This window comes from Tachypleus tridentatus, chromosome 8 (genome assembly GCF_004210375.1).
Source record: "Tachypleus tridentatus isolate NWPU-2018 chromosome 8, ASM421037v1, whole genome shotgun sequence".
In the NCBI taxonomy this organism is placed as follows: domain Eukaryota; kingdom Metazoa; phylum Arthropoda; class Merostomata; order Xiphosura; family Limulidae; genus Tachypleus; species Tachypleus tridentatus.
The window spans coordinates 123,477,278-123,504,076 of NC_134832.1; the positions used below are offsets into that span (position 1 = coordinate 123,477,278).

At 31.2% G+C, this 26,799-nt stretch overlaps 1 protein-coding gene across 4 annotated transcripts; it reads right to left on the reverse strand.

Moving 5' to 3' along the window:
* Nucleotides 1-1,491: 1,491 nt before the first annotated feature.
* LOC143223388 (dnaJ homolog subfamily C member 5-like) lies at nucleotides 1,492-26,656 on the reverse strand. 4 transcript variants are annotated; one of them, XM_076451320.1, is made up of 7 exons: nucleotides 26,496-26,656; nucleotides 19,686-19,790; nucleotides 16,513-16,594; nucleotides 15,741-15,797; nucleotides 14,591-14,743; nucleotides 14,174-14,305; nucleotides 1,492-6,409 (listed from the first exon to the last, which is right to left on the reverse strand). In XM_076451320.1, the coding sequence occupies exons 2-7, from the start codon at nucleotides 19,709-19,711 to the stop codon at nucleotides 6,164-6,166; spliced, it is 696 nt and encodes a 231-aa protein (XP_076307435.1). In that variant the 5' UTR covers nucleotides 19,712-19,790; nucleotides 26,496-26,656; the 3' UTR covers nucleotides 1,492-6,163. The 4 variants fall into 4 exon arrangements, with proteins under 4 accessions (XP_076307435.1, XP_076307434.1, XP_076307432.1 ...); XM_076451319.1 differs by lacking the exon at nucleotides 26,496-26,656 and adding an exon at nucleotides 26,144-26,194; XM_076451317.1 differs by lacking the exon at nucleotides 26,496-26,656 and adding an exon at nucleotides 26,071-26,154.
* Nucleotides 26,657-26,799: the final 143 nt, after the last annotated feature.

Genomic DNA, 26,799 nt, shown 5'->3' on the forward strand with positions numbered 1-26,799 from the left:
ACACGACACGGTTGCGGAATTCAAATCTACAGAACACATACTTAATTTTTTCAATCACATTAACTCTATACATTCCAACATTAACTTCACATGTGAACAGGAAGAAAGCAATCAAATATCATTTCTTAACCTCAAAATAACAAGAACCGACACACAATTCAAAACAGAAATCCACGGAAAAATCACCCATACTGGACTATACATTCCTTGGGACTCAGCACATGAAACAAAACAAAAACTCAACATACTATTAAACCAAATAAACACAGCCTAGAAACTATGCTCACCAGATAAAATTAACGACGAATTAGACAAAATAAAACAATACTTCATCAACATCAATAAGCTTCCTCCTCAAACCCAAGAAAACATTATACGTACACACCTATACAAAAAGCAAAAATCAACAAACAAAAGTAAGTATATCCCAAGATTCAAAAAATCACGAAACCATATACTGCTGTATACCATATATTCCCGACATCAGCAGAAAAATAACCAACATTTGGCAAAAACTAGTAACAAAATATGACATTCCAGTTAATACCAAATTTATTCAAAAACCAGGCACAAAACTTAGGTCTATACTATGTAAAAAACTACACTGACAAACACAACACCAACATTATTTATAAAATACAATGTGATAACTGCTACGACTTCTATATTGTAAAAACAAGTAGAAAAATGGAAACCAGATTAAAAGAAAACAAAAAGTCACCTTCACACGTTTTCAAACACTGCAAATCAAATAAACACAACATAATCATAGAAGATACCCACACACTAAATAAAGAAACAAACAAAAAACAAATGCAGAATTAAAGCCTTACTTATACAACAACACCAGCCCAAAATAAACCAATACAAAGGAACACCTTTACACTTACATTAATAAATATATCCAACATCTCAGCACGCCCTCTACATTCCTACACTCAGTTACACAACCCCCTTCAAACATGTAGTCAGCTAGCGGTCAGTTACCTCTTTCTTTGTGAACCTGACGATGACCGAAGGTCGAAACGTTGTTCGCTCCTCCACATATAGTGCTTTCTCTATCCATACCAGCCGTTTTTACATATATAATCAATATATCTGTTTTAATGAAAGTACAAATCAATATGTTTAAGTTACTCTCAAACCCAACTCAAACACTAACTTGTTTAACAATGATTTAAGTTTTATATTTAATTTGAAAAGAGGTGCACTCATATTACATGTAGTCTCAAAAACTTTTCTGACATGTTAAATGTTTATTTAATTTCACATGACTAAGTAAAAATGATAGAATCATTCCATTTCACAAAATGTTTAACATTTACTGTTCATATTATAAACATGTATATACTTCTAGTAAGCAAACTTATCTGATGGCAAGAGGAAGTTATTCAGTTTAATTTTTTATGCAATATAGCTCAAACTACAGTGTTTCTTTTATGTGCATTTTAGTGTATGGCAACTTACCATTTAGTTTAGAAAAAGTATATGTGCTACAATAACATCGTTTCTGCTTTATTTGTCATTATTTAGTTTCAAAAATACACATCAATCTGCTGTTTACACCAATATTTGAAAATCTAGAGATTTTGAATAACACCACATATGGTTATTCAACATCCTAAGGAATTCACTAAACAGAACCACTACTAGTTATTTCACTACATTTAAGAGAAAAAAGTCTTACATGAGTAAAGTATTTCAACAACTGACCACAGATTACCTTACAAATGCAGAAGTTACTAATAATAGTTACATTGTGAAATCAGTGGTTCTAAATCAAAATCCTTATATTCATTAATACTGCAGTTTTCAGAAAAAATGTATTATAAATTTAACAGATATAGAATTTTCTTACACAACCACTTTCATTGGACACTTAGCTAGCTGGCATCAAGATATCTTGAAAATTTCTTTGGAAGTTTAATAATCTAGTCAAGAGATTAAAACTAGACCTTGTGAATTAAAGAAATGTAAAGTTTTTCTCTACTATATATGACATCCAAAACATAAAGTTTTGTGTAACTGTATACACTTATACATTAATAATGCAAAATGTTTGAACAATAGGTTTCAGTCCTGAGCTATTGTCCGACAGACAGACAGTCATTTTGCTAAAACTCTAGATACAGATTTGCTTTGGTTGAGACTAGGTACACATTTTGTTATACAACTTAGCAGTGAAATCAAATCTATATCACGTTTTACTATAACTTGAATATTGTTGAATAGTTGGAATCAGTAGGCCTATAGACAACGTTTGAATTTTTAAGTATCAACAAATATGGCTTTATTTTTGGGGTAAATCCTCTAAACAGATTAATGTTGGCAAAAACTAATGCTTAATATTTTCAATATGTTAATATTTATTTTAATCATTTAACATCTACACATACATAACACATTTCATGAAAGTTGAAATCCAGATTTGATCTTAATATTTTCAAGTCATCTAAGTAGTGCTACGGTACTTCCACAAATCCAAAAACACTAAACTTGTAATATATTTCAATGTCTTGCTGAACTGAGAGGATCTATACATTTCTTTGAAAATCAAACATACAAATAGTATATCATCTCCTTGAGAAACATTCACAGTAAATAAGAATATATTAATTTGTTAAACAAAACTTGTACAATACAGTTCAAAATGTAGAAGTTAAATACATTTGTAAATAATTAAAAACCGTTAAACTATCACTAATCTAATCCATCCATACAGTTTTACTCCATAAAATTTGGTGAAAAAACTGAAGTTCAAATCTGTTCACTAATAACAAAATAAGGTTTTGATGAGCCAGTTTTCTCTTAAATTCTAAAGAATTGCTTTATGATTTACAAAACTAAGATATAACAGAAACAAAAATATTTCATAAGGGATAAATAATATGCACCTGATCAAGGTTGATACCTAAATTTTTGGATTAGGAAGAGAAGCAAAAAATATAATATTCTGTAATGGTAAATATAAACAAAACATTTACACACGTAAGTATTTTCTGGTTAATTAAAGAGAGTATCATTACAAAATAATTATCTTCTGACTTGTCTATTAGTGTTTGCATATTACTTATACATTTTTTGATAAACCAATACGTCACAAAAATTTCATTTTTAATACAACTAGTTGAACAAATACCTCTAAGCATACGTTCTGTTACTATTTTGTCAAAGAAGCCAACAAATAAATGTCCTAGTATTGAAATGTAATTGTAATAACAATGAAACTTTATACACATAAAGTGCAAATTTAAAATTAAAAAAACTTTTAAAGTTTTTAAATATGGCATAGATATGCAGTGGTGTATTACAATACATCTTACAATTCCAATAAAAGTGTTTAAGTCAACAATCAATAAGCACATTTTAATCTATTAAAAAATCAATACAGCAACACAGACAAAATGTTAACACTTTTTTTTACACTGAATAAACATAGTTTCAAACTTAAAACACTAGGCTAAAACATTTTACTTTATTACACATGTGACTAACATTTATAACACACACAAAAAAACCTTCTGGTTGAAAATGCCTTCATTAATTATTAAATAAACATGGAAATCACAGTTTTTCAATAGTAAACTATGCACAACTTTAAACCACTTTCACTAAAGAAGTATTCCACATGTAATGAACCATGTGAGAATAACTTCAAGTTTAGTTGTGAACTAATTTAGCATAAAATTACACATAATGAACCATGTAGAAGTAATTTTCATGTTCAGCTAGTTTAGCATGAAGCTACATGTAATGTAAGAGTGCCTTCCATGTATAGATGCGAGCAGATTCAGCCTAAAACTACATGTAATGAGCAGTGTAAAAGTAACTTCCATACACAGATGTGAGCTAAGTGTAATGAACAGTAGGAAAACTTTTATATATATAGGTATCAGGTGATTTACTATCACACTAAATGTAATGAACAATGAGAGACCAGCTTTTGTGTATATATGTATTAGGTGATTTAGCATAAAACTACATGTAATTGACTGAGAGTAACTTAAACAAGCATCAGCTAATTTAACAAAACTATTTGTAATGATTAATAAGAGAGTAACTTTTATATACAGGTATCAGCTAATTTAGCAATAAAACTACAAGTAATGAGTAGTATGAGAATAACATCCATATATAGGTGTAAGTTGATCTGAAAAAAGAACACGTAATGAAGTGGGAGAGTAACTTCCATATAGAGGTGTGAGCCGTTTTAAAATAAAACTACCTGTCTTTAAATTTCAGTCACACAATTTCTAATATACTCAAAGATAGATCAATAAATTAGATTGTATTCTGAAACTTTCATTAGAACATGAGAGATCTCCCAATATTAATTTATCTATAATTCACAAAATGTATTTGCACCAACAACAAAATGAAACATTTTTAAACACAACTTCCACATTAATCCCACCACAGTTAAAGTACAAGTATTTACATAGTGATTTCAAAAACATTTTTCACAACCAAATAAACTTCAAACAGTCTAGATATTTTAAATCCAATGTGCTCTGAACATGTATCCTGGAAAATAAATATTAGCTAAATATCACAAGACTCTTTAATTCAAAAAATAAAATACCCAGTTTTCTATACACTGTAAACCACTATCAAGATAACTACTTGGAGTTATTGCTCTGTTTACACATACAAACTATTAGGTATCCCCCATATTATATATAGTCTGTTATACAAAAAAACAAGCCCAAACAAAAGTTGAAAACACCAAATCAACTGAAAGGATACCCAGGATACACATGGGATATAAAATATACCCTAGCTTTTGGAGATGACTGGGTAAACACCATCTATCAGTCTTAGTCTCCATGTGCCAGTCTTACGAGGAAAATAATTAAAATTTTGTTTTATTTTACTTAACTCTTCAGTATTAATACACACACACACAGAGTTTAAATGAAGGAAAACAGGTGAGGTGTGTAAAATAAACCAATAAATAAGACAATAAGCTATTCTAAATAAAGTATTCCATTGTTTCTGTACAGTGATATTGTAGGATAAAATACAATCTGTTGAAGAACTGTACAAAAATCCTAGAGTTTATGAGGCTTTCATCAGAAATGTCAGGCCTATTAACCACAATAAAAACAAACTACAATATTCATGGAGGAAACATTTCTACAAGTACTTCTGTATTACCTAAAATTAAAAGCAGTATAATAAATTTGAAATGTTCTAAACATCTATAAAATCAGTATTTTACTAAAAATAATTTTAAAAACTGAAAATGTATTGAAAGGATTATAAAGCAAAGACTTAAAATATAATAGAATTATAAAATAATATAAAGAATGAGGACAATAACTTTCAGTATACCAAACTTATTGCATTCAAGTCCCCTTTGTAAAGTTCTTCAATTAAAAAGTAAAATATTTCTCATATAATCACATCTTGTGGCCAAGGAATAAAACTTTGAAACATGTCAATTTGGCAAGTTTGAAATGTATTTTCTTTACTAAATGTCATAATAATCACTTGAAAACACTTTAAATATGTTTTCTTGAATTTGTATGCAATACATATTAAACAGTTTCTTAAATCTTGAAAACGTTTCTGACAAAGTTGGGTTTGTGAAACATTATTTTACCTGTTACACTTCCATCTCACTGATGTTGAAATTCAATATCTCCCACCTTTTGTTTTTCTGTTGAAAAGTATATTCCACCCCACAAGAAACTGTTTAAAATAGAACTATGTCCTCTGTTTCAAAATTATAAATAAATCTCTATGTGAAGCATGACAAACACCATTTTCTATGTTGTGCACAGAATATGGTAAAATGGAATATACCAGTTGTTTCATACAGAACATATTTTAATTTCTTATGTCTTCCTCTGAAAGAAATGATAATTATATTGACTTCAATAGCCACCATAATATTTTCTTTAGTACCAGCCATGTACATAAACTGTATAGTAACTTTTGCTCACCCTCTATAATGATGACCTTCTGCCTTAACAAAATAATTAAGCTTCAAATATTGTGAACTTCATATTCTAACCTGTGTACATATGTAATAAAGATTTGTAAACAACAGTTAATTAGAACCATACTACAGCCCAATGACCAACAATGCTATAAGAACAAACTGACAAGAATCTTAACAAACACTGGTATCCTAGCTAGTCATATCACTGTTGAATGGTCATGAACTGTAAAATGCAGGAGGGCGAGATTCTTGTGGGTGGCCAGGAAAGTTTGTGGGAGTAGCCTCAACAGAAAAATTTTCTTTAGTCATGTAAGTAGAGTACTGAGAGGGTCTCAGTGTTGTCTTTTCCGAAATACTTCGACAACCCTCAGAATCTGGCATTGGAATAGACATATTATCACTTCCTACAGGCTGTGATGTTACAGGTGATGATGGTGCAATATCTTCTTCACTTAACTCTTCCTATATGGACATATACAGTGTAATAAATTTATCTTTCCATCATACCTTTACTTCAACTTCAAGATTTTAAATAATACAGTGATTATGTTAAGCAATCATTGAAATGATTGCAATACAAAAAAAATATATTGTAAGCTTTCCTTCATCAGTTCATAATCTAATTAAACGTTTTTTTTTCTGAACATTCCTTTCTATCAAAAATTTACAGAACTATTACCTTGTATAGTTCAATGATATGGTAAAATATAAACACTCACAAAAGTTTACATTTACTACACACAAATTTTCCTGTACAGAAAATATATTCCTGATAGACACTTACCTCTATTCACATAACTTTTTTTTGATTAATGCTACTTTCCATATGCTCATTTTTTTTCATTTGGTACCAAGCCATCATACTCCAACATATTCCAAGTGTTAAACTTGATACAGCTGTGCTGTAGCATACAACAACCCTCCACCAACAGGAATGAGACAGTTTCCTAACACAGCTGTCTTCCCCTAGATTACAGGGCCTAACCTCACTTTGAGATTAGGCATCAACAACAAAACACTGAAAGTGGGGAGGATGGATGAAAAATTTGAGAAGTATTTAATGGAAGAACATTTTCTGTGTCGGAAAATAACTTCCAATACAATACTTTATCTCCTCTTACATAATAGCTAGAATCACACATTGACCTGGTGGAGAGACTATTGTAAAAGATCTAGAAGAGCATCCTTCAGAATACATCTAAAGAGAACCCATGGAAAATGACATCTCTGTAAAGAGGAAACACTCATGCGAGACTGCATTCCATCTGAACCAGCTATACTCTTCACCTGTGAAATATGACAGTGTCACTAAAGGGATGGTAAAGAGAAACATATGGCTAATTCTCATATGTGCTCCAGAGAATGTTGAGTTGTAAGCAGATGATCAACTTCAGCCCCAAACAGTTACAACTTGGAAAAGAACATCCTAATTCTGAAAGGAGGAGAGTCCTCAACCATCTGTATTCAAATAGTAAATGGGAAGTCAACTCCAATCAAAAACCAAAAGAAACTGAAAATGGTTCTCAGTATTTTTGGGAGGAAGAACTGCTCAACCAACTGAAACCAAACATGCCTTTGGTGTAGAATGGCTAGAACACATTAGATTGTAATTGGGAGATCAACTCTATTCAAAACCAGCAGAACTGGATAAGGATCGTACAGTACATAGTATGAAGGAGGTCCTTTATCATTCATCTCAAAATCAGGACCAGAAGGGAAAGAGCAAATCCATTCAGTGAATCCAAGAATTGACATCCAGGTAGCAGTGTCCATGTTAGGATGAGGGTTCCAACATATATGCCAACAAAACACCATCACTCTATTCTCAACTGAATGGTACTGAACACACTCAGGAAGAAGCTACTACAGGACACCATACCAATTGCTAGGAGCTAGTAGATGGTAAGGACTCCAGTACTCCATTGAAACAGGGGTGGAGGTACCAGAGTAATGTATCACCAGAGAAAGTGCAACAGGGTGACCACAAAACCCCATTTTTGAAAAAAGGTTGTTCCTCATTTATTGAATCAAAAGAATGGCAGGGATGAGCAGCAATTTCCTTTTGCTTTACTTATGCTAGTCCAAGTGTGTTTTGATTGGGACAAACATGTTTATGGTGCAAGCACAACAAGGAAGAACCTACAAATGGTTTTGTGGAACACCCAATCTCAAGAGTGGGTATTAATCACTTAATTAGCTACACAATGCAGATTTAAGAATCAGAATAGCTGGAGAGGTAACACTTGGAGTGAGATACAAGTAGTAATAGAAAAGAACATTGATAAGTAAACTTACCAACATGCAAGACTGCATTATGAGGTAAAAGAAATCTAGTCATGGCAAAAACAACTAAATGTAGATATTATTAAATAAAATTGTGATGAGTGGTCCAGATGCTGACCTGAATGATCTCTCCAATGGATGATGAAAATGAACAGCCAGGAACATGGTGATATCCATGTTCTAGTGAAAGTAAAACATAGGAAAACTGATAGTCACGTAAGAATAAGGAGGTAAAAGCCAACTTGATAATTTCATGAATTCAATTTGTAAGAGTAAACAGAAAAGCGTATTTTGGTATGGAAGGATTTTAATGAAAAAGAGGAATAGAAATCCATCAATGAAAAATCATAAGCTTAGACTGGACACAAAACAATCCAGATTGGAACAGGAATCCATACAAGAAAGAATAGGGAAATAAAGGTAAATGCAAGATTATCCCTCCCAAGCTTCTAATGTCAGTGTTGAAGATGACATAGGTGCTCTAGATGAAGATGCATGGGACATCAATGATGAACACATCTGAATAACAATGTCCACAGGGTAAAAGATTAATGAAGTAGATTTAAGAAAAGGTAATACAAAAGAAAATCTGTCAAAGGCTCAAAAGATCAGAGCATTAAGGCAACATTCAGATTTCAATCTGGTAGAGGAGATGGTTGAGGAAACAAATGAACAATACAAAAGATCACAGAAGAGGAAAAATGTGGCAGAAGTCAGAAAAATGAAAGGCAGAGGAAAGCCACCCAGTAGTCTGCATTCGCTGATGAAAAAAACCATTGCTGAACATCCAAGTATAGAGCTCTACAAGATAAAGAATAATGGTGTGAGAAGGAATGAAACCATGACTAAGAGACCAATAGTTAAAAACATCTCATTTGTGCTGATACATTGAAAAAGAGGATGGAAAAACTGAACAAAAAACATGACCTGTGTGGAAAGACCAGTTCCTCTTGCAAGGAAGGGACTTGACAAAAGAAGTATAAAGCCAGAATGTTAGAATGGACTAGTGAAACATGGATAAATTTAGTTAAAGAAAGAGACATTGAGGTAGGAAGAGGTAACGATGGTGAAAACTATACAAAATTTAGTAGTGAAAATCAAGTCTAAACAGGCCAAAAAAGCATCAGTAGAAGGGCTCAAATACAGAATGGTTTGAATGACAGATAAGGCTCTGGGAAGTAGAAAGATTGGAGGACAGGCATAGATGTAATGGCCCTTCCAATCTGCCTCAAACCACCAACTGCTAATGCAGAAAAATGTGGAATTGGTAACCAAAACAGAGAGGAAGTATGATATTCCAATGGATGGTAACCACATCTGAGACATTCAAAACCAAGAACAGACATCGGAAGACCTGTGGATTGAGTGATTATTCCATGAGAAGAACCTTGGCAAGATAAAATAACAGATCCACAAGATTAAGAGCACCCATGATATGACAAGTCTGCAGTTGAACATGTTGGCTGTAAACCCAGAAGATCCAACATTTGAAAACAGAGACCAAGAATAGATGCTTCATAGCTGGGTGATGTGAAAGACCATAGTTAAGTTTTCTGTATAGTTTATGACAGACGTGTCTTTCAAAAGGAGAAGGAAATGATCCAAAGTTCAACAAAGAGCCAAACTTTGAAGAAGATTGATATGAAACTTAAACTCAACTGACAACCAGCAACTTGAGATTTCTCAAGAATTCAAATATGCTCCCTACCCTTCAGAAATGCATCTGTAAAAGTAAGTAAATCCTGTCTAGGTAGTGGAAGAGGAACAACAGCCATGCTATTGTTTCTCTTTAGCCATCAGGCAAAAACATTGAGAAGAAGAATAACAAGGTTGATAGGGAACGCCCCATTAATCATGTAATGCTCACTGAAGAACCCTCATGTGAGCCTAACCTAAGATAATAATGACCTCAAAGATGTCAAAAATCCCCCAAAGCAATAAAACCTCCCAAGCATGTAAATAAGGAGAGGATTGTCCATGCTATTGGTGGACAACAACCAATCAGGAATAGAATGCTCATAGGGAACGAACTAGATGTGCTATAGCACCTGTGGAAATAAGGTTCTGAACTGCTGTGGAAAGATACTGGTTGCGTATGGGATCTGAAGGGAAGGGAAGTAAGAAAGGAAATAAGAAAGCAGGTATATGTGGAAAACAAAGTCCTTCTGATAAGAATTGTAGAAACAAAAAATTTATGTAAAGGTTTTCTATATATGGACAAAATTATACAGGCTGGCCCCTAAAAGTCCTGTTCTGATCAGATAGTCACCAATACTACTGATAGCAGAGGAGTTGGCAGTGAAAACTATGATATGCCTCTGAAGCCCAAGCTGAAAGAACAGGTGCAGAGGAAGAGGGACAGGATACAAAAGGAGGGGAGGACTGGGACAGACAAGAGGCCAAGAGAGATGGGAAGGAGTGGAGATGAGCTGATTCCACACAAGACCCCAAGGACTCTAGGGTACCCCAAAAAACTGAGTGATGGGAAAAGGATGCCATGTGAAAATCTCTTAACAATGTGGGAGGCTAACACATCCAGTTCAAAAAGGCATCTCTTTGTTAAAGATTCCAGCAACATAGGAGCCAAGGAAAGTATATGGAAACAGTTTGGAAAGGCTATCTTTCAAATGTAATGATGGATAATCTTGGATAAAAGATAAATGGAGAAGAGGTAGTAAAGGAGAAAGACTAAGGCTAAACAAAGGCAAGAGAACTGTGCCTAGAAGAAATGGACTGAGGTACCTGGATCTGAACCATAAACTGCAATGAAAGAATTCAGCTGTTGATGATAAAAAAAAAAAAGATAATCTGAACATCAAAGGTAGGCCAAGGCACAAGCCTTAGCAGAGCACGGTAGATAACATACTAATGTCTCCCTGATATTTGGAGGAGGAGAAGAAAAAATTCTGGGGCAAGTGTCATGAAACACAATGGGTGATATGACACTGGAGATAAGGAAAAAACATCACCTAAGTTACCAATTTCAGAGTATTCAAGAAATGTCTAGGAGGATCAAATGCAGCTCACAAATACTGCACAGCAAAAGAAAGAGTGAAAAGCCTGTTCAAGTCTTTGTCCTCCTAACCATCATCCTCATGGTAGGGGAGAACTTGTTGAGGATCAGAAGAGCCTCTAGTCTTTATTAATGTCTGCATTTCCCTGCAGACAAAAACTAAAAGTGTCTATACAGATAACATTACACCAATGGTCACAGTAACAAGCAGTTAAACCATGGTAGTGGTACAGTAGAAATTATTGCAACAATAACTGCAAAATCATCACTGAATTTCAAGTGGACAAGTATACCAAAGATGAAAAATTGAGTTGTTGTCAAAAAATAAAAAAAAAATTCACACAAAAAATTCAACTTGTATTGAATATCTATTAAATCAGCATATCCCAAACTTTCTCAGTTCACAATGCCCTTAGTGTCTCAGCAATTTTTTTTTCAGTGCCCCTAGGGAAAAAGAAAAATCTAACAGTTCCCTTTATTACGTAGTTAGGTCCAAACAAATTAATACTTAGCAAGTATTTATGTCCTAACAACTTAGTAGCAGTTTGAAAAAATAATACACCTAAATTTAAAATAAAAACAATTTTTACTTTTAAATAACTACAATTACTAATAGGATGTGTGCGCCTTTTTGGCACCACACAGCTTCTCAAACCTTGGAATCAGATTGGACACCACCACCCTCATTCCATGTTCAACATTGATTTTTGCATGATACTTGTTTTTTTTATCATAGCAACCTCCAAAAACCTAACTTCTCAGAGATCCCATATCCTCACACAGTTTTTAAAAAAATCTTGCCTTCTGTGGCCAAGTTTTTATAAAGTTCACCACTTTGAACACACTTTCCAAGACTACACTCAGTGGAGGACTTGGGTACTTTGATACAAAGGCTTCCCTGTGGATTATGCAGTGGGTCCACAGTGCATCAAGAGCTTTGCTTCTTATGAATGTCTGCAATCCTCCATAACAACCAGACAAAATGACCACCATTGATACAGATGCCAATACACTTAGTCCAGTCTAAGTTGTTTTTCACACATAAAAGTGTCAAGGATCTCAAAAGTCTTGAACCCTTGTACCTGCAGCAATGCTTTTAAAAAAGAGAAGGCCTTCCACAATTTTTTCACCATCCACAAACTGTGTGTAGCAAATCAAATGAGCATCCTTGTTACTATTCATTGCCTCATCTAGCTGTAACTCAAATTCCTTCCCTTTAATTTTTTTTTTCAATTATCTGATCATTGAGGTCTTCAGCCATGTGTTGGATTCTATGACTGATAGCATTATTGAAAGCAGTAAAGACCATAACGTTCACCATATTGAAAGCAGTCTTCCCACAGACCTTTACTAGAAATGCATTGCTTGGTATTGATGCTTGTTTCAAAAATGTATCTTTGTTTTTACAATTCTTTTAACTTTCTGGTAAAATTATAATGGGATTTCAGCCATGTTAGGATGATTATCTCACTGCAGCCAAAATTTTGACATAACATCAGTGACATCTACTGAAATAAAACAAAAATCTAGATAACTATTGTTATATTTCCAATATTTCCATTTCTTCACAACTTTGCCACTGGTCTGTGGTTCACCATCCTTTTCTTCACTCCTACAAGTCTTATGAATGTTTAAAAATCTTTCCATTTTTATGCACAAGAACTAAAAAAATCAATAAAATAATTCACTGAACTTCGATAAACCTTGCAGACACTTGATCACAACACACTTCAATTATTTCAGTTACAGGTATTTATATACAAAATCTGAGAAGTGAAAAGTTCAAGAAGTTACTGGAGTAGCCAAATGTACAAGTAAACAAAAACATCTCAAACAATAGAGAACACCATAGAAAGGAATGTAATGCAATCTAAATGTTAAAACTATGAACCACCTCGAGCTAGTAGTTCACACAGTGTCTGACAGATGTCAACATCACTGCATTTCCCTTGAAAATTTGAAATATCCCTCAGTGCCCCTGTGAGTTTGCTGTGGTGCACAGTTTAGGAACAACTGTATTAGATTATCAAAGGTGAATGTTTAACTTAAACTAAAAACAAAGATAATAAAATTTTGCAACATTTTAAAACTCAAAGGGTAGCATGCAAAATGTCTAAACACTTGGGGATCAAATAAAGTGACAAATTATAATCCAGGTGGAAACAGTTCTAAAAGTGTCCATGTCTCAGTCCTATTGGTGGAAGTTTATTAAATGCTTTTGCATACTGTATCACAATTGTATCATGCTGAACATACGGGGTAGGTGGGAGTATTAAGGCTAGTGACAAGTGAAAGAAATTGAGCATATACAGGACACCATTAATTGAGAAAAGCTATTATTTGAAAGGAGGTAAGGTATTCTGTCAGTCACTAGTAGTTCAAAAAATAATCCTCGCAAAACCAAACCCCTACTAGAGTGTTTAAATTATTCATCTTTGGACTGGTTATGAACTTTTTATTCTAGCTACTTCATTGTTACCTTCAGATATTTCATATTATTATTATTAAAAGAAAAAATGTGACAACATCATTTACAAATTTATGCATTTATATCCAAACAATCACGATATTCTAAAGTACAAGATCAACTTTAGGTAGGAAATTAAAATATTTCCCCAGTGTTCATGTAACATTCAAGTAGTCTAAAGGTTGTAGTGTTACACTTAATATTTAATGGGAAAAAAGCAAGACTTTTGGACTGCATTAAATTTGGATTGTGATTGCCATTCAAATAATAACACTTCTAAACTTTTGTTTTTTTTTTAAACCAAAGTATGATACTGTTCTATATAAAGCAATGGGAAATTTTAGGTTATCCTACATTAATTTTACTTTAGTGTAACAAAAATATGTATAAATATTTCCTTCAAGTTCTAGGAGTCTATCAATTTTACTATTAAGGTATTATTAGAAATTCCACATTACCATACCTTCAAATTTTGATAGCGTCCTGTGTCTTCTGGAGGTCGTGGTTTACACTTACCACAGCAAAAGTTACAGCAACAACAGAAACAACAACATAGGTAGCAGCCTGTGATAACTCCACAAAAGATAAACAATGCCTGTGAAAAAATATAAACCAGTTTTATATTAAAATATTGTATGTATGTTTTTTTCATTATACATGCATTTTAGATTTATAACTAATGTATTAATTATTTCTGAATATATCAAGTTTGTAAGTTTGTTACATAAATAACTATTTAACTTATGTTCAACTTAACTTTTAGCCAATTTATATAAAGTGAACAACAGAAATATGATCAACCATTTTTTAAAGTATTTTCTAGTTAAAAACAGCAGTTTTCAGGCTTCATACAAAATTAAAATAGCTTCAACTTCCTTACCTTACACCACCAGCTAGTCAAGACAAAATATGTATTAACATTGTCTTCTCCAAAATGTTCAGCAACATATAAACCAAGAGATCCATAATTGTCATAGATATTTCTCTTGGTTAAATCACTGAGGACAGAATTAGCCCTGTTGATCTCCTTAAACTGCAAACAATAAAAACAAATAAACCTTTGTTGATATGTTTTTATATGGAGTCAGCAATAGAACAAAGTTACAGTTTTCCACAGTTTATGTTAATTTATCATTACATCTTTTTACATTTTTTTTTAAATCTCACTCACTTTTTCTTGGATGTACACAAACCACAGATATATTCAATGGTATATTCGGATTGCATGAGTTTTGGAATTAATAAAATAGACTTCATTTTTCTTCAAAGCTAGCTTCTTTAATCATTTACATACAGGTAAGTAAAGTGTACAGTTCATGACCTTTTTTGAGAGTTACAATTCAAACTTAAACTACTTTCTTATCAATGGACATTAATAAATATGATAACAAGATGTAGTTTATGATACAAATTGAATATTATATACAAGTTCTAGGTTCTTAATTTTAAGAGGCACATATAAGGAGTCATGAATTATTTGAGCATACTATGTTCCTATTGGTGGAGACAACACATGATGATTTACATCACACACACATTGGAAACACTTGTGGCATGCATAAAGAAAAAAGTTTGCATATAGAGGGCAGCAAAGAATAAGAATAGTTAATCTTGTGAAAGAAGGGTAGTACCATATTGGAATTAAGCAAGTTATGGTATAAAGTAGGTTTATGTGAAATAGAGGTTTAGGTAAGTCATGTTTGTTTCAAATTGCTTTAATAAGACAGCATTTGGGAAGGGTTAGGGATGAGTGCAATGCCCTAACATTTGATTATAATTTGAACGAGCAAGTACAACTATGAAATAGATTTAACTAGTGATTTATAAATGACAAATAGTACTTTTCAGTAAAATTTTTTGCAGATTAATATACTATACTTCTTTGAAATCAAAATCTGGTTTATTGTCTATAAGCTTAGAAAGGCAAATAATTGTTCAGTAGCAATCCAAGTATTCTGCATTTGACTTGTTTCAATGTGCAAACTATCTGTATCCACAGTTTTTAAGTCCTCATTGAAGTTATAACTTACTCTCTCAGCAGCATCTGGATTGCCCTCATTCTTGTCTGGATGATACTTCAGAGCCAACTAAACAAAAGAAATACAAGTTGAATAGTCTATAAAACCAGGGTTTTTTTGCAACATGCAACATTTTAGTTACTTGATTTAAAGGTAACAAGAAAAATTCTACTATCACATATGTGATATGTCAAATTTCTAAGCAATTCACAATATATGTTAAAATAGGCCTTTGTTTTTAATTTTCACCTTAGCATCAGAGCTAATATTTTCACAGTTACAACAGAAGAAAGTAAACAAAAATTATAAATTTGACTACTACATTAATCATATACCAAACTCTAAACATACACTTTTGTGTCAGCTTTTAACACATCAGAAATAAATTAAGTAAAAAATAATTACCACAAATATAATTTGAATTTTACACTAAGCCAGATACAGATGAACAACAGCAATAGAAAAATAAGTGAATTATAAATTTAAATAATAGCAAAGTATTATGTTTAAATTCTGATTGGTGTATGAAAGCTTATGTAAACACCAATGTTAAACAAAGAATTTAGGGAAAAAAAGTTTTACAGTTGGTAAAAGTCTAAAAGAACTAAATAACACCTCTAATTCAATTTAATTATAAGGCTGTGGATTAAATATGCAATATCTTATACTTAAGAACAAAACCTTCTCATAGAGCATCATTTGTGAAAACACCCAAGTTTTTGTTTGAAGTTAAAAATTTCAAATTTAATTTTTTTTTTTTTAATATCAAAGAACAGCCTCATACCTTTCTGTAAGTCTTTTTCACATCACTTTGTGTAGCTGTTTTTGGAAGACCCAGAATTTCATACAAGGAATCACCAGAAGTCCTGTGACAAATTATTCAGTTGTAAGCATTGCTGTTGTCCGTTTCCATAAAATTATTACACACTATACAGTGCAGTGATTAAAAAATTAAATTTTTAATATAACACAATAACATTATTCTTTTTGATAGAAAATTAACTCTTAATTTTACATACTTGAACCTAATGACTAAAAAAAAAAAAATAGATCACTTGTTTATTTGTTTAATGATTTAATGTAAAGTTACTCAAAGTCTATTTTCAATGCTTGTCCCTAATTTAAAATTATCAAGCGAGAAGGAACGCAGCTAGGCAACTCCACCCACGGTCAGCTCTTAGATTACTGTAACAACGAAAAGTGAGATGAATGTTACATCACAATGACCCTCAAGCCAAAAAGCTTTTCTGTGATATTTAAACCTGACCTACAGATTGCTGGTCAAATACCCTAATCACTAGGTTTAAAGGGCACTTACTCATTCTTACTACAATAAGACATTCACAAAAAAGATTTAACCTTTTAGTAATCAATAACACTATGTAACACAAATTTTGTTCCTGGATAGTATGTGTTATTTCTTAATTGCTTATGTTGTAAAAGTACAGAAAATGGCCATTATTCCCTTCAAACTTTGCTTTTGTGACCTGGATAATGAAATTTAGAAATTAACCTATTTTCTATGTAAAAACAGGCAAATTTGCACATTTTCATTTACATAAGGTCTGAATAAAACAATATATGAATCAAGATTTACATGCATTTATACTAAAGTTGTACAAAACCGTTTAGAAGCGAGTAGTTTTTCTCGATTTGCGTATCAGCCCCCAAATATAGTCTCATCATGTTTTTGTTATATGCTCCCAGGTAACAAAAGCAAAGTTTGAAGAGAAAAATAGGTCTTGGGAAAAAATAGCAATTGGGAAATAATACTTTCTGCCCAGGAACAAAAACAAGTAAAATATTTTGTTACATAGTGTTATGTAAAATGTAACCCCACAAACACAGTCTTTATAAAAAGGTAAAAGAAATCCCTTAAATGTGTTAAAATGTAAGAGAAAAATGTAAGTTACAATGCAATAAATTTCTTGTTACAAAACAAAATCTGTGTTTTGAACATACTACTAAAAATTGTAAATTATTCTTATTTTGGCTGATAAATGCTGACTGGTAACTTTAATCAGATTTCCCTCATATTTGTAAAACACTTCATTTATTTAGAATAGGCTGATCATGTGATATTTCAGGTGACTGCTTCAAACCTATAAATGCACAATGTAAGCATGACAGTGGATGTTTGTCTAGGAGCAATCAAAGACCATTTGTTTGACCAACCACTAACAGTCATCTGAATCATTATCTATCAATTAAAAAAGCACACATCTGCCACGAAGTAAAACTATGGTTTTCTATGACTGGTTAATACTGAAAGTAAAGACAATTTAATAGGCTTATAAGGTGCAACAGACATTAGCCTATGTCTCAATTAATAAATTCCTTGAACAATAGTTAGTATCTCATTATTTCTAACTATGTCATGCAAAACACTTTGCAAAGGTGCCATACAATAGCTAACAACCAGTTCAAAAAACTGATGAAAGATCACACTATTGTGATAATATAACCCATTCATTTCAAAATATGGTCTAAACTAAGTGAAAAAGGTTAACAGTATTTCTGTAGTACTGCCATGTTATATGTAAAGATGTCTTTGAACAGTTCTAGAAATCTCTTAACACGTCACACAGTCACTTCATTTCCTTCTATGAAAATTAATGAAGTGTACTACAATTGTGTGCATAATGTATGTCGTAGAACTGTCCTGATAGAAATCAACAAGTGTAGAATGAAATAAAGCATTAATGCTAAATGGTAATTGCAAAACAAGTTTGTTTGTTTTTCATAGCAGTAATAACATGTATCATTAATATGATACACTTTTATGCCAACCATTATACCCATAAATACACAACTTCATTAGATGTTTTGTAATATCTTACTATTTCACAATTGTAAACATACACATTTTAATAAATGTAATAACTTACTTCATTGTATCCATATTTTTCAAGTTTTTAATACTGTTAGACACTTTATTGACTCACAATGAATGTCTTGACTTTTTGTTAAAATATACTTATCTGTATGTTAAAACCAGTATTTTCATAGCTCAGTTTCTCAAGCTATATTTGTAAGCTTTCAATAGCTGAACAACCCAACAATTACAGTGTTTGAAAAGTCACTGTGCAGTTTTGTCTGTTAATAAATATACAAGTGCACAGTGACTTTCCAAACACCCTGTATTTCTTACAAAGTACATAAGTGCAAGCTAATATTATCAAATATACAAGTCACAGTTTTTAGTTTCAATGAGCTCAGTGATGTCATTATCCATATTTTTATATTTCAGCAATTCATTTAAACTGCTCTTTCATGGGTGAAGAAAATGTTAAAAGTTCAATGAAGATATAAATACAATAAAGTATACCTTTGGATTCTTAGAACAAATTATGTATACTTATTCAACTAATTCAAGTAGATCACAGCTTGATTACTTGTAGTTAAAATCTAATATTTTAAATTAGTTGGTCTGACTATAAAACCATAAAAGTTAAGAGATCAGTAATTCTCTAGCCTTGATGGAAAATATTCTTATGAAGATAAAAGTCTTATTTAGTGTCTTAACAATTTTGCCCCACGTGAAGTCAATTCGATAAACATAATACCATGAATTAATTAATCCACAGGACTGAAAAAACAGATTACAGTTATATAAACTTTATTCTTTGGTGATATTTCTGCTTCATTTTTAGGAAAGTAATGTATAAGCAAAAACAATTTAGTTTAGTTGTCCATAAATAAATAAGTTTGGAAGCTTACTGGAAACATGGGTAGTCAAATAGTTTTCAATTGTAATTTCTTTCTACTTCTTTTGACCTATTAATATTAATTTTAAAAAATAACACATGGTTCATTTAGTTGAACACACAAAACCTCAACTCAAGAAACTTACTGTACTTTTATAACATTTCATTTTGTACATTACTACAATATGAAGATTACAAAACATTGCATCATCTACCGTTATGTAGAAAAGAATAAAAAAGTATAACTCACGATAACTTTCGAACTGCACCTGCCATGGTACCTCTTAGCTTCTAGGTGTATTGGAAAGATGTATCTCAGCTGCAGTAAAATGAATGGTTTCTCTGATGACAAAATCTAGAAGAAATTAAAATGACTACTAGCATCCAAAAATATGGCATGTTAAATGGACATATTTCTAAGGCAGGAAAAATATTTATACATTTGTTCACATTATAGAGTGCATTAATGAAAATTACACACTCTGCAAATTTAAACTTCATAGAAGCTGCTTTAATTTTAATTACAAATATTCCATGATTCAACTTCACAGATGTCAAAAATAATATTAATTTGTTTCTACCATGTAAGGATTTTTTATAAATTGGGAAGAAAAAAACAACTTATTTATATCATATCATTATTTCACTTACCAGAATGAAAACATTTTTGTCAACAACAATACAAACAAACAGAAGAAAAGGGAAAAGCATTGATGTCAAACAAATATTCATCTTCATTTATCCTGATGTTTTTTTGTGACTATGTCTTTTAGTCTCAAAACCACATCTTGTGGTCTTTCTTTTACATGTTGCATTATGACATTTTGTGAAAAACTTTTACAAGGGGAAAAATGGATGTTTTTCACTTCAGTATACAATAATTAGTGTATAACATGCAAAGATTGAGACAATAAAACAATCACAGGTCCATGTTATTGGAAATGTTTATGTTTAGTGATTTAGATAACCTTTGAGAATAATAGTTTTAAACCTTTAATGCCAGTGGTTCTCCAATGAAGTACAAATCCTTAGTGGTATGCAGAAATTAAAACCAATAAATATAGTTTGTTTGTTTTTATAGGTTTTCAAACTTTCACCTTGCACAATATGACAAAGCATACACATCCAGAAATTAAGACCAATGGATATATTGGTTTTTTTTATAGGTTTTCAAACTTTCACCTTGCACAATATGACAAAGCGCACACACACACACACACACACACACACACTGTAAACAATGTGAATATGTTTGGTATCATTAATGTTTTGTATTTAATTTTGAAGTACTTCACATAGTTGTGGCTTACATTTATGGATTGTGTTACTCTTTTCTCTGTTTCCCTTTTTCTTTGAGAAGAGGAACAATCAATATAAAAGGGTCTTTAAAATTGTTAATACCATGTAATATGGTAGTTATGATTTTTTTTCTTTAAAAGCCTTCTTTATCAATGCTTTTACTTGTCTGTCATTTTCTTCTAACTTAGAGAATTCAAGATTTCTTTTTTCTGTGCAAGGTTCAAACATCTTTCAAAGTTATTTAATTCTACATTAGCTAGTTATAGTTTGTTGTTGGAGTTTCCCACCCTTTCTCTATAACAAAATTATCCAAACTTGCTTGTATCATTTCATCAAGAGATTTTTCTTTTCAATGTAAGTAAACAAGTTCTTGAAAGGTGTAAGTCAAATATAATTTCTTCCTATGTAGTAATTCTTTTTTGGAATATTCATACACAAATTATTGATATAAATAAAATCAGTATTACTCAGTAGATAAATTTCAGAAGATGACATCAGTAATTATATTTTATAGGTGTTATTCCATGAACTTGAAGCTCCATGTATGCTTCATGTCACAGGAAGTGTGGTCAAATGATATTTTAACCCATCAAGATATGAATATATATACACAAAGTACAGATAGATCTGCCCAGCATCTTAATATCACAAGCAACTAGATGAATAGTTTCAGTGTGACAGCAAACTAAGTTTTTACTATATGACAGCATGTGAAGAATTAGTTTCTTTATCAACAGTCATGTGCATTCAGTAGTTCTGTAAAGGAAAATAAACAGATGCATGCCAACTCACCATCCCCATGAAGCCAATGAATCAAATATCACATTAGGTGTGAGTATATTTACTAGCTTAAAACAATAAACATTTTTAATTGATATTTTATTCTATAAGAAGAGGCCTATATTTAAATATGCAAAACTACTTGTATAGAACAAATCTAATATCAGTCTTTAAACTAACTTTTACCATGCATTATTTGCCTTGTGTTAGTCAGCATGAGGCAAAACATGATTTTATAAAACTATAAAATGCATGTAGTAACATCTGCAAATGGAAAATTAGATTAACATTACTTCTCAAATTGTATATGCTAAAAATAATTTAAAGTGCTTCTTATAATGTTATCTATTATCTCAAGAAAAACAGTTTGTTTTCCACATTTGTAAGAAACTTCTATATATTAGATTAATATACTGAGATACAATAAAGCATTATTTTCCTAGTACTTTATTTTTTATACTTCTAGTAATGTAAATTAATTTATTCATTGGATGAAAGATTTTAATACTTTTGATAGCTTGATATTAGTTGGTCAATAGTTATTTTTTTGCAATTAAAAGTATGGTTCCAAAAGTGGTATGCTCATACAATTCATTAATTATTTACAAAAAAATCACATACTTATACAAGTTTAATTAACAGAATACTTCTATTTAAATAAACACATCTTTCTAATGCAACTATAACAAACTTCTGAGAATTATAAAGCTAAATAAAACATTGCAAGAAGCTGTCCCCAGTTTATTTTTTCTATTCCATATGTTATTTCATTTTTCTGTAGAACAGGAATATATGAAGATATTATATTGCTTTGTGTAATGTTCTAAAGCTTGAACCAATAAATTTACTTGTGGTATTAATTTAGTCTCTTTAGGTATAACTGCAGTACATGATACTTCAGTTCACCATAGGGTGCCCTGTGAATGAACATCCTAACTGACATTGACTTGTATTGTTGCTACTAATCAACAAAATGGTTTTCTTGAAAAATCTAGTTAATCTCTGAAAACCAATGAAAAGTTTGTGCTTTAAGGTGATAGAACATGACCATTTTTTTAGTTATGTAAGAATTATCCAACAAACCTTTTATCCAGTATCAGCTGGAGACATGACTGGATAAAATATTAAAACCAGGAGTAATGTAATTGCTCATAGCCATTTGTCACTCATTTCAGTAGCAACAAAAGGCAAGTGGAATAAAAGATTTTCTATTAGTTGTTGGCAATCAAATTCTGTAACTGTTGTTGTTGATAAACTACAAGGTTTCTTTATTGGTATTCACGTTTTGAAAATGGCATATTTTCAGATTTCAAGAAACAAAAATGTTAAAAAACTGTTTACATTACTTAGGAAAACTTTGTTCCAATTTCAGGATAAGTGACTAATGTACAGAAACAAAAAAACAAAAGAATTATTTTTCAGAGTACATGATAGAGCAAATGATGTTGGTAACCACAGATTTGAGAAGCATGCAATCTGATACAAACTGTTACTTCAGAGCTGTAATGATAAAAATCACTAACCAGATTTTTCAGTTTTTATAGTATCTGGTACACACTACATTTTGAACAGGGTCCAATATTAATTGTTAATCAAACAATTAGTGAGAATACATCAGAAAAAGATAATTGGTTAAGGCTGTGAACCAGATGGAAGAAAAATTGGCAGGTTGGAGATGTTTTACTGCATTTAGACTTTTAAGGAAACAAAATGATTGAGGAAGGACTAAACTGCTTGAAGTAGCTTTATATAGATGTTAGGGAAACCTTTTAAAAAAGCTTAAAAATTAGAGTGTTAAGGTATTGAGAATGAAAATGGAGGCATTCTGATTGTATGGAGTGAAAGCTTAGAAGGTAAGTAATAACCCAGGAATTAGAGCCTGGGGAATGAAGTCTCTGAAAGACAAGGGATAAACATTACTGGTATTCTTAACTTCAAGTCATTGAAAGTAATACAAAAACATGCATGCAAAAGACTAATAATTATGAAGTAATGTTAGATTTGCAAATATCAACCATGCATTTTCTTCACATAACATTGAAGAATTTCTTTAGTGAAGTAAGGCACTGTTTTGCTGCTCAGCAATACAAGTGTCCTACAACAAAAGGTGTTTTAACTGTTCTGGGTTAGAATTTCTAACATTTAGTCACACTGAAACCTACTATAGTCAACAGTAAATCTTTTGACTGTCAAAAACTAATAGAAACTGCAAAAATTTATTATACAGAATGACAAAGATACTAGTTTAACTAAACACATTATTGAAGAGTGGAGTACTTTTATTAGTTTGATTAAGCTTTAATTAATCCAAATTTTATGTTCCACTCATAATAACAGTTTTTAAATTGAGGAGTTATGAGGGAAATAAGGTTTATAATATAAAAAATAAGACTACAAAAATCTAATAAGAAAATAACAGATATTTGGATTTATCAAAGTTAAAAAAAGAGGAACAATGAATGTCTTTTAGCTCAAAACAATACATTTGGTATGGAACATTTTTTATGCTTTTGTGAACTGCAAAACAAAATTAACTTAAAAAACAATAGAATGATAATGGATCTTTAAGAAGTTCTAGCTGAAACTATTACAGTTCAGAGAGCAGGAACATGGCTTTAGTTTAGTATTTTTATTTTTTTTACTTAACACAAATTAGGGATTTTTCAGCTAATCAACTTATTTATTAAACATAAAGAACTATTGTATAAACCTATTTTTTCTCAAATAAAACTGCACATTTTAAAACACTAGGGAATGTCTTCAGGGTAAAGATTCTAGCTTTGATGAAATTTATCTCAAAATGTGAGAAGCTTAAAAAGTTTTTAAGCAAACACCTTTAAAAATACCTTTAATATTGAAACATATTCCTGCAGATTGCTAATGAGCTCCCCACCAAATATGAAATAAATAAATTATATGCCTATTAGTTTCGGCATTAGCAATAACAGAAGCAAGCAATTTACAATATTTTAAAAAATGAATCCAATATTTCCTGAAAATAAAGGATGGGTGTGCTCGATCCACCTGGAAATACTTAAATAGCCCCTTGTCTGAACGTTAAGCTGATGTGTTTATTTTAGCGAAAGCAATCATTCATAAGTTACAATCTTAAAAATGCTTTTAATAAGTATTACTCAGCATGGTTTCAGAAGGGGTTCTCTTATTTAACTAAATGAGTTCTTGACAATGCATCTGATTTCAATGATTATGGCACCTAATGTTCTGCATCTAAATTTTTTTTTTTTTTTTAAAGAAATGCAACACAAATTTACAAAATTAAATTACTGTGAAATGAATAGAAAAGCAAAGATTACTATACAAAATGTATTTGTAATACAAAGAAAAGATTCATTTGTATTTTCAAGTGAGATGGTGTGATTAGTGGAACTTCTCAGCCTTTTTTTGTCTTTCTTGGTTAATTATTTATGGCAATAATTTGAATAGTTTCTTGGAAAAGTTTCTGATGATACTAGGATGATAAAAAAAGTCTTAGTAAACAGACCAAAACATTATAAAATAAATTTCAAAGATAAAGATCACAGATACTGCCAGTAACATAAAAGTCCAAAAGACTTCTTGTGTGCAAAAAACACTGATGTTATAATATGAAAAACAAAAATAGACATTACTCATAAAACCCTAAATTTCTCTTACCAGTGTTTAGCAATGGTTTAAAAGCAAATAGCAAGAAACTTGTATTTACAAGCAACCTACATTAATGTCATAGCATTTTAAAGTTTGTGTTATGAAATAAAATATGAAAGTGAATAACTAAAATCTAGTCAGTCTCTAACACTAACAACTTGTTAACAACAAAGACTCAACTGGCCAGTCTAGTCTTCTCTGCCTGTTTGTAAAATAAAAATAAGACATTCACACTGGCAATCTCAAAAGGTATAGTGTCAAAGGAGTTATTCTTCCCAGACTTTACTGCTATGTAACTTGAAAAATCCAAACATATGTTTACTTTAGGAACGTTATCATCAGTTGTTAAGCTTAATGGCAGCTTTCTTCAACTATAATATAACTATATTTTACGGAACTTCCCTCTCCACATTTAAGAAAAATTAACACATCAGAAATCTGTCAACAGTCAAAAATAAATTAGTGTTAAGATAAAAGATAGTAGTAATCAGTATTAGTACTATACTAGTAGCGTTAACGAAGCGAATCTACATCGTGAATACATCTATTCTCATTTATGTTACTATTAATTTAGGATCTGAATGTGTTCATTTAATTTACGACACTCAATAACGTATTTAATCCATATAAAAACTGATAAAACATAAATTTTAGAAGCTTTTGTACATTCAAAGCGATACAAAACTAGTTTCTGTCTGTGTTGGTTCATCAAACATTACTTAGCTATGATTAAAATTTAAATAACTAACACTAACAGCAATACAACATTTCTTTAAAAAAAATTAAATATAATAGGAGAAGTACCAGATAAAAAATAATGACAAAGAAATCCAGCTAATCAATGATTTTCCTAAAAGTTAAATTACGTAAGCTATGTAATAATCATTTAATGCCAAAAAATAATAAACCACCTCGCACTTAATCACTCAATTTCATTTCAGAAACGTCAGACGCCACATTCCAACAGTGTCAGATTTAACTTACCGGGTGGTAGTAGTGGGTAATACACAATCACTTGACTGACAAAAATGAAGTTGGCAGTATTTAACCATATAACTTGGGTTAAAAAAATAATTTACTAAAAAATAAAACTAATTAACGAAAGTTATTTTTTCGAATATATAAAAACAAATGAATTTCATATAAAATATAATAATATGAGCAATGATATAAATCAGAAACTCATCTTAAATTTTACAAATTATACTCTTATAGTTTTCTTAACTTTCATAAACTACTTGCCGCTAAGAAACATATTATAATATAAAGGTGCATTGCAAGAATTATCAATTTGCGTACTATCTGTTCTAAAAATTTATAACAGAAATTAACTTACATTTTTAATATTTCTTATATGCTTTGAACTGTTACAAACTGGAGCCTAATATATTATTTTAACTTTTGATCAGTGATTTACTGAATAAGTTTCATTTATAAAATGTTGTTTGTTGTTTTGAATTAAGCATAAAGCTACACAATGGGCTATCTGTGCTCTGCCAACCATGGGTATCGACACCCGGTTTTTAGCGTTATAAGTCCGCAGACATTCCGCTGTGCCACTAGGGGACGAATCTAAACGTAACCTGAGTTCCGTGATATCACCTGATGTTTAATCTAGTAGGGAAAACACGCCCAAAAGT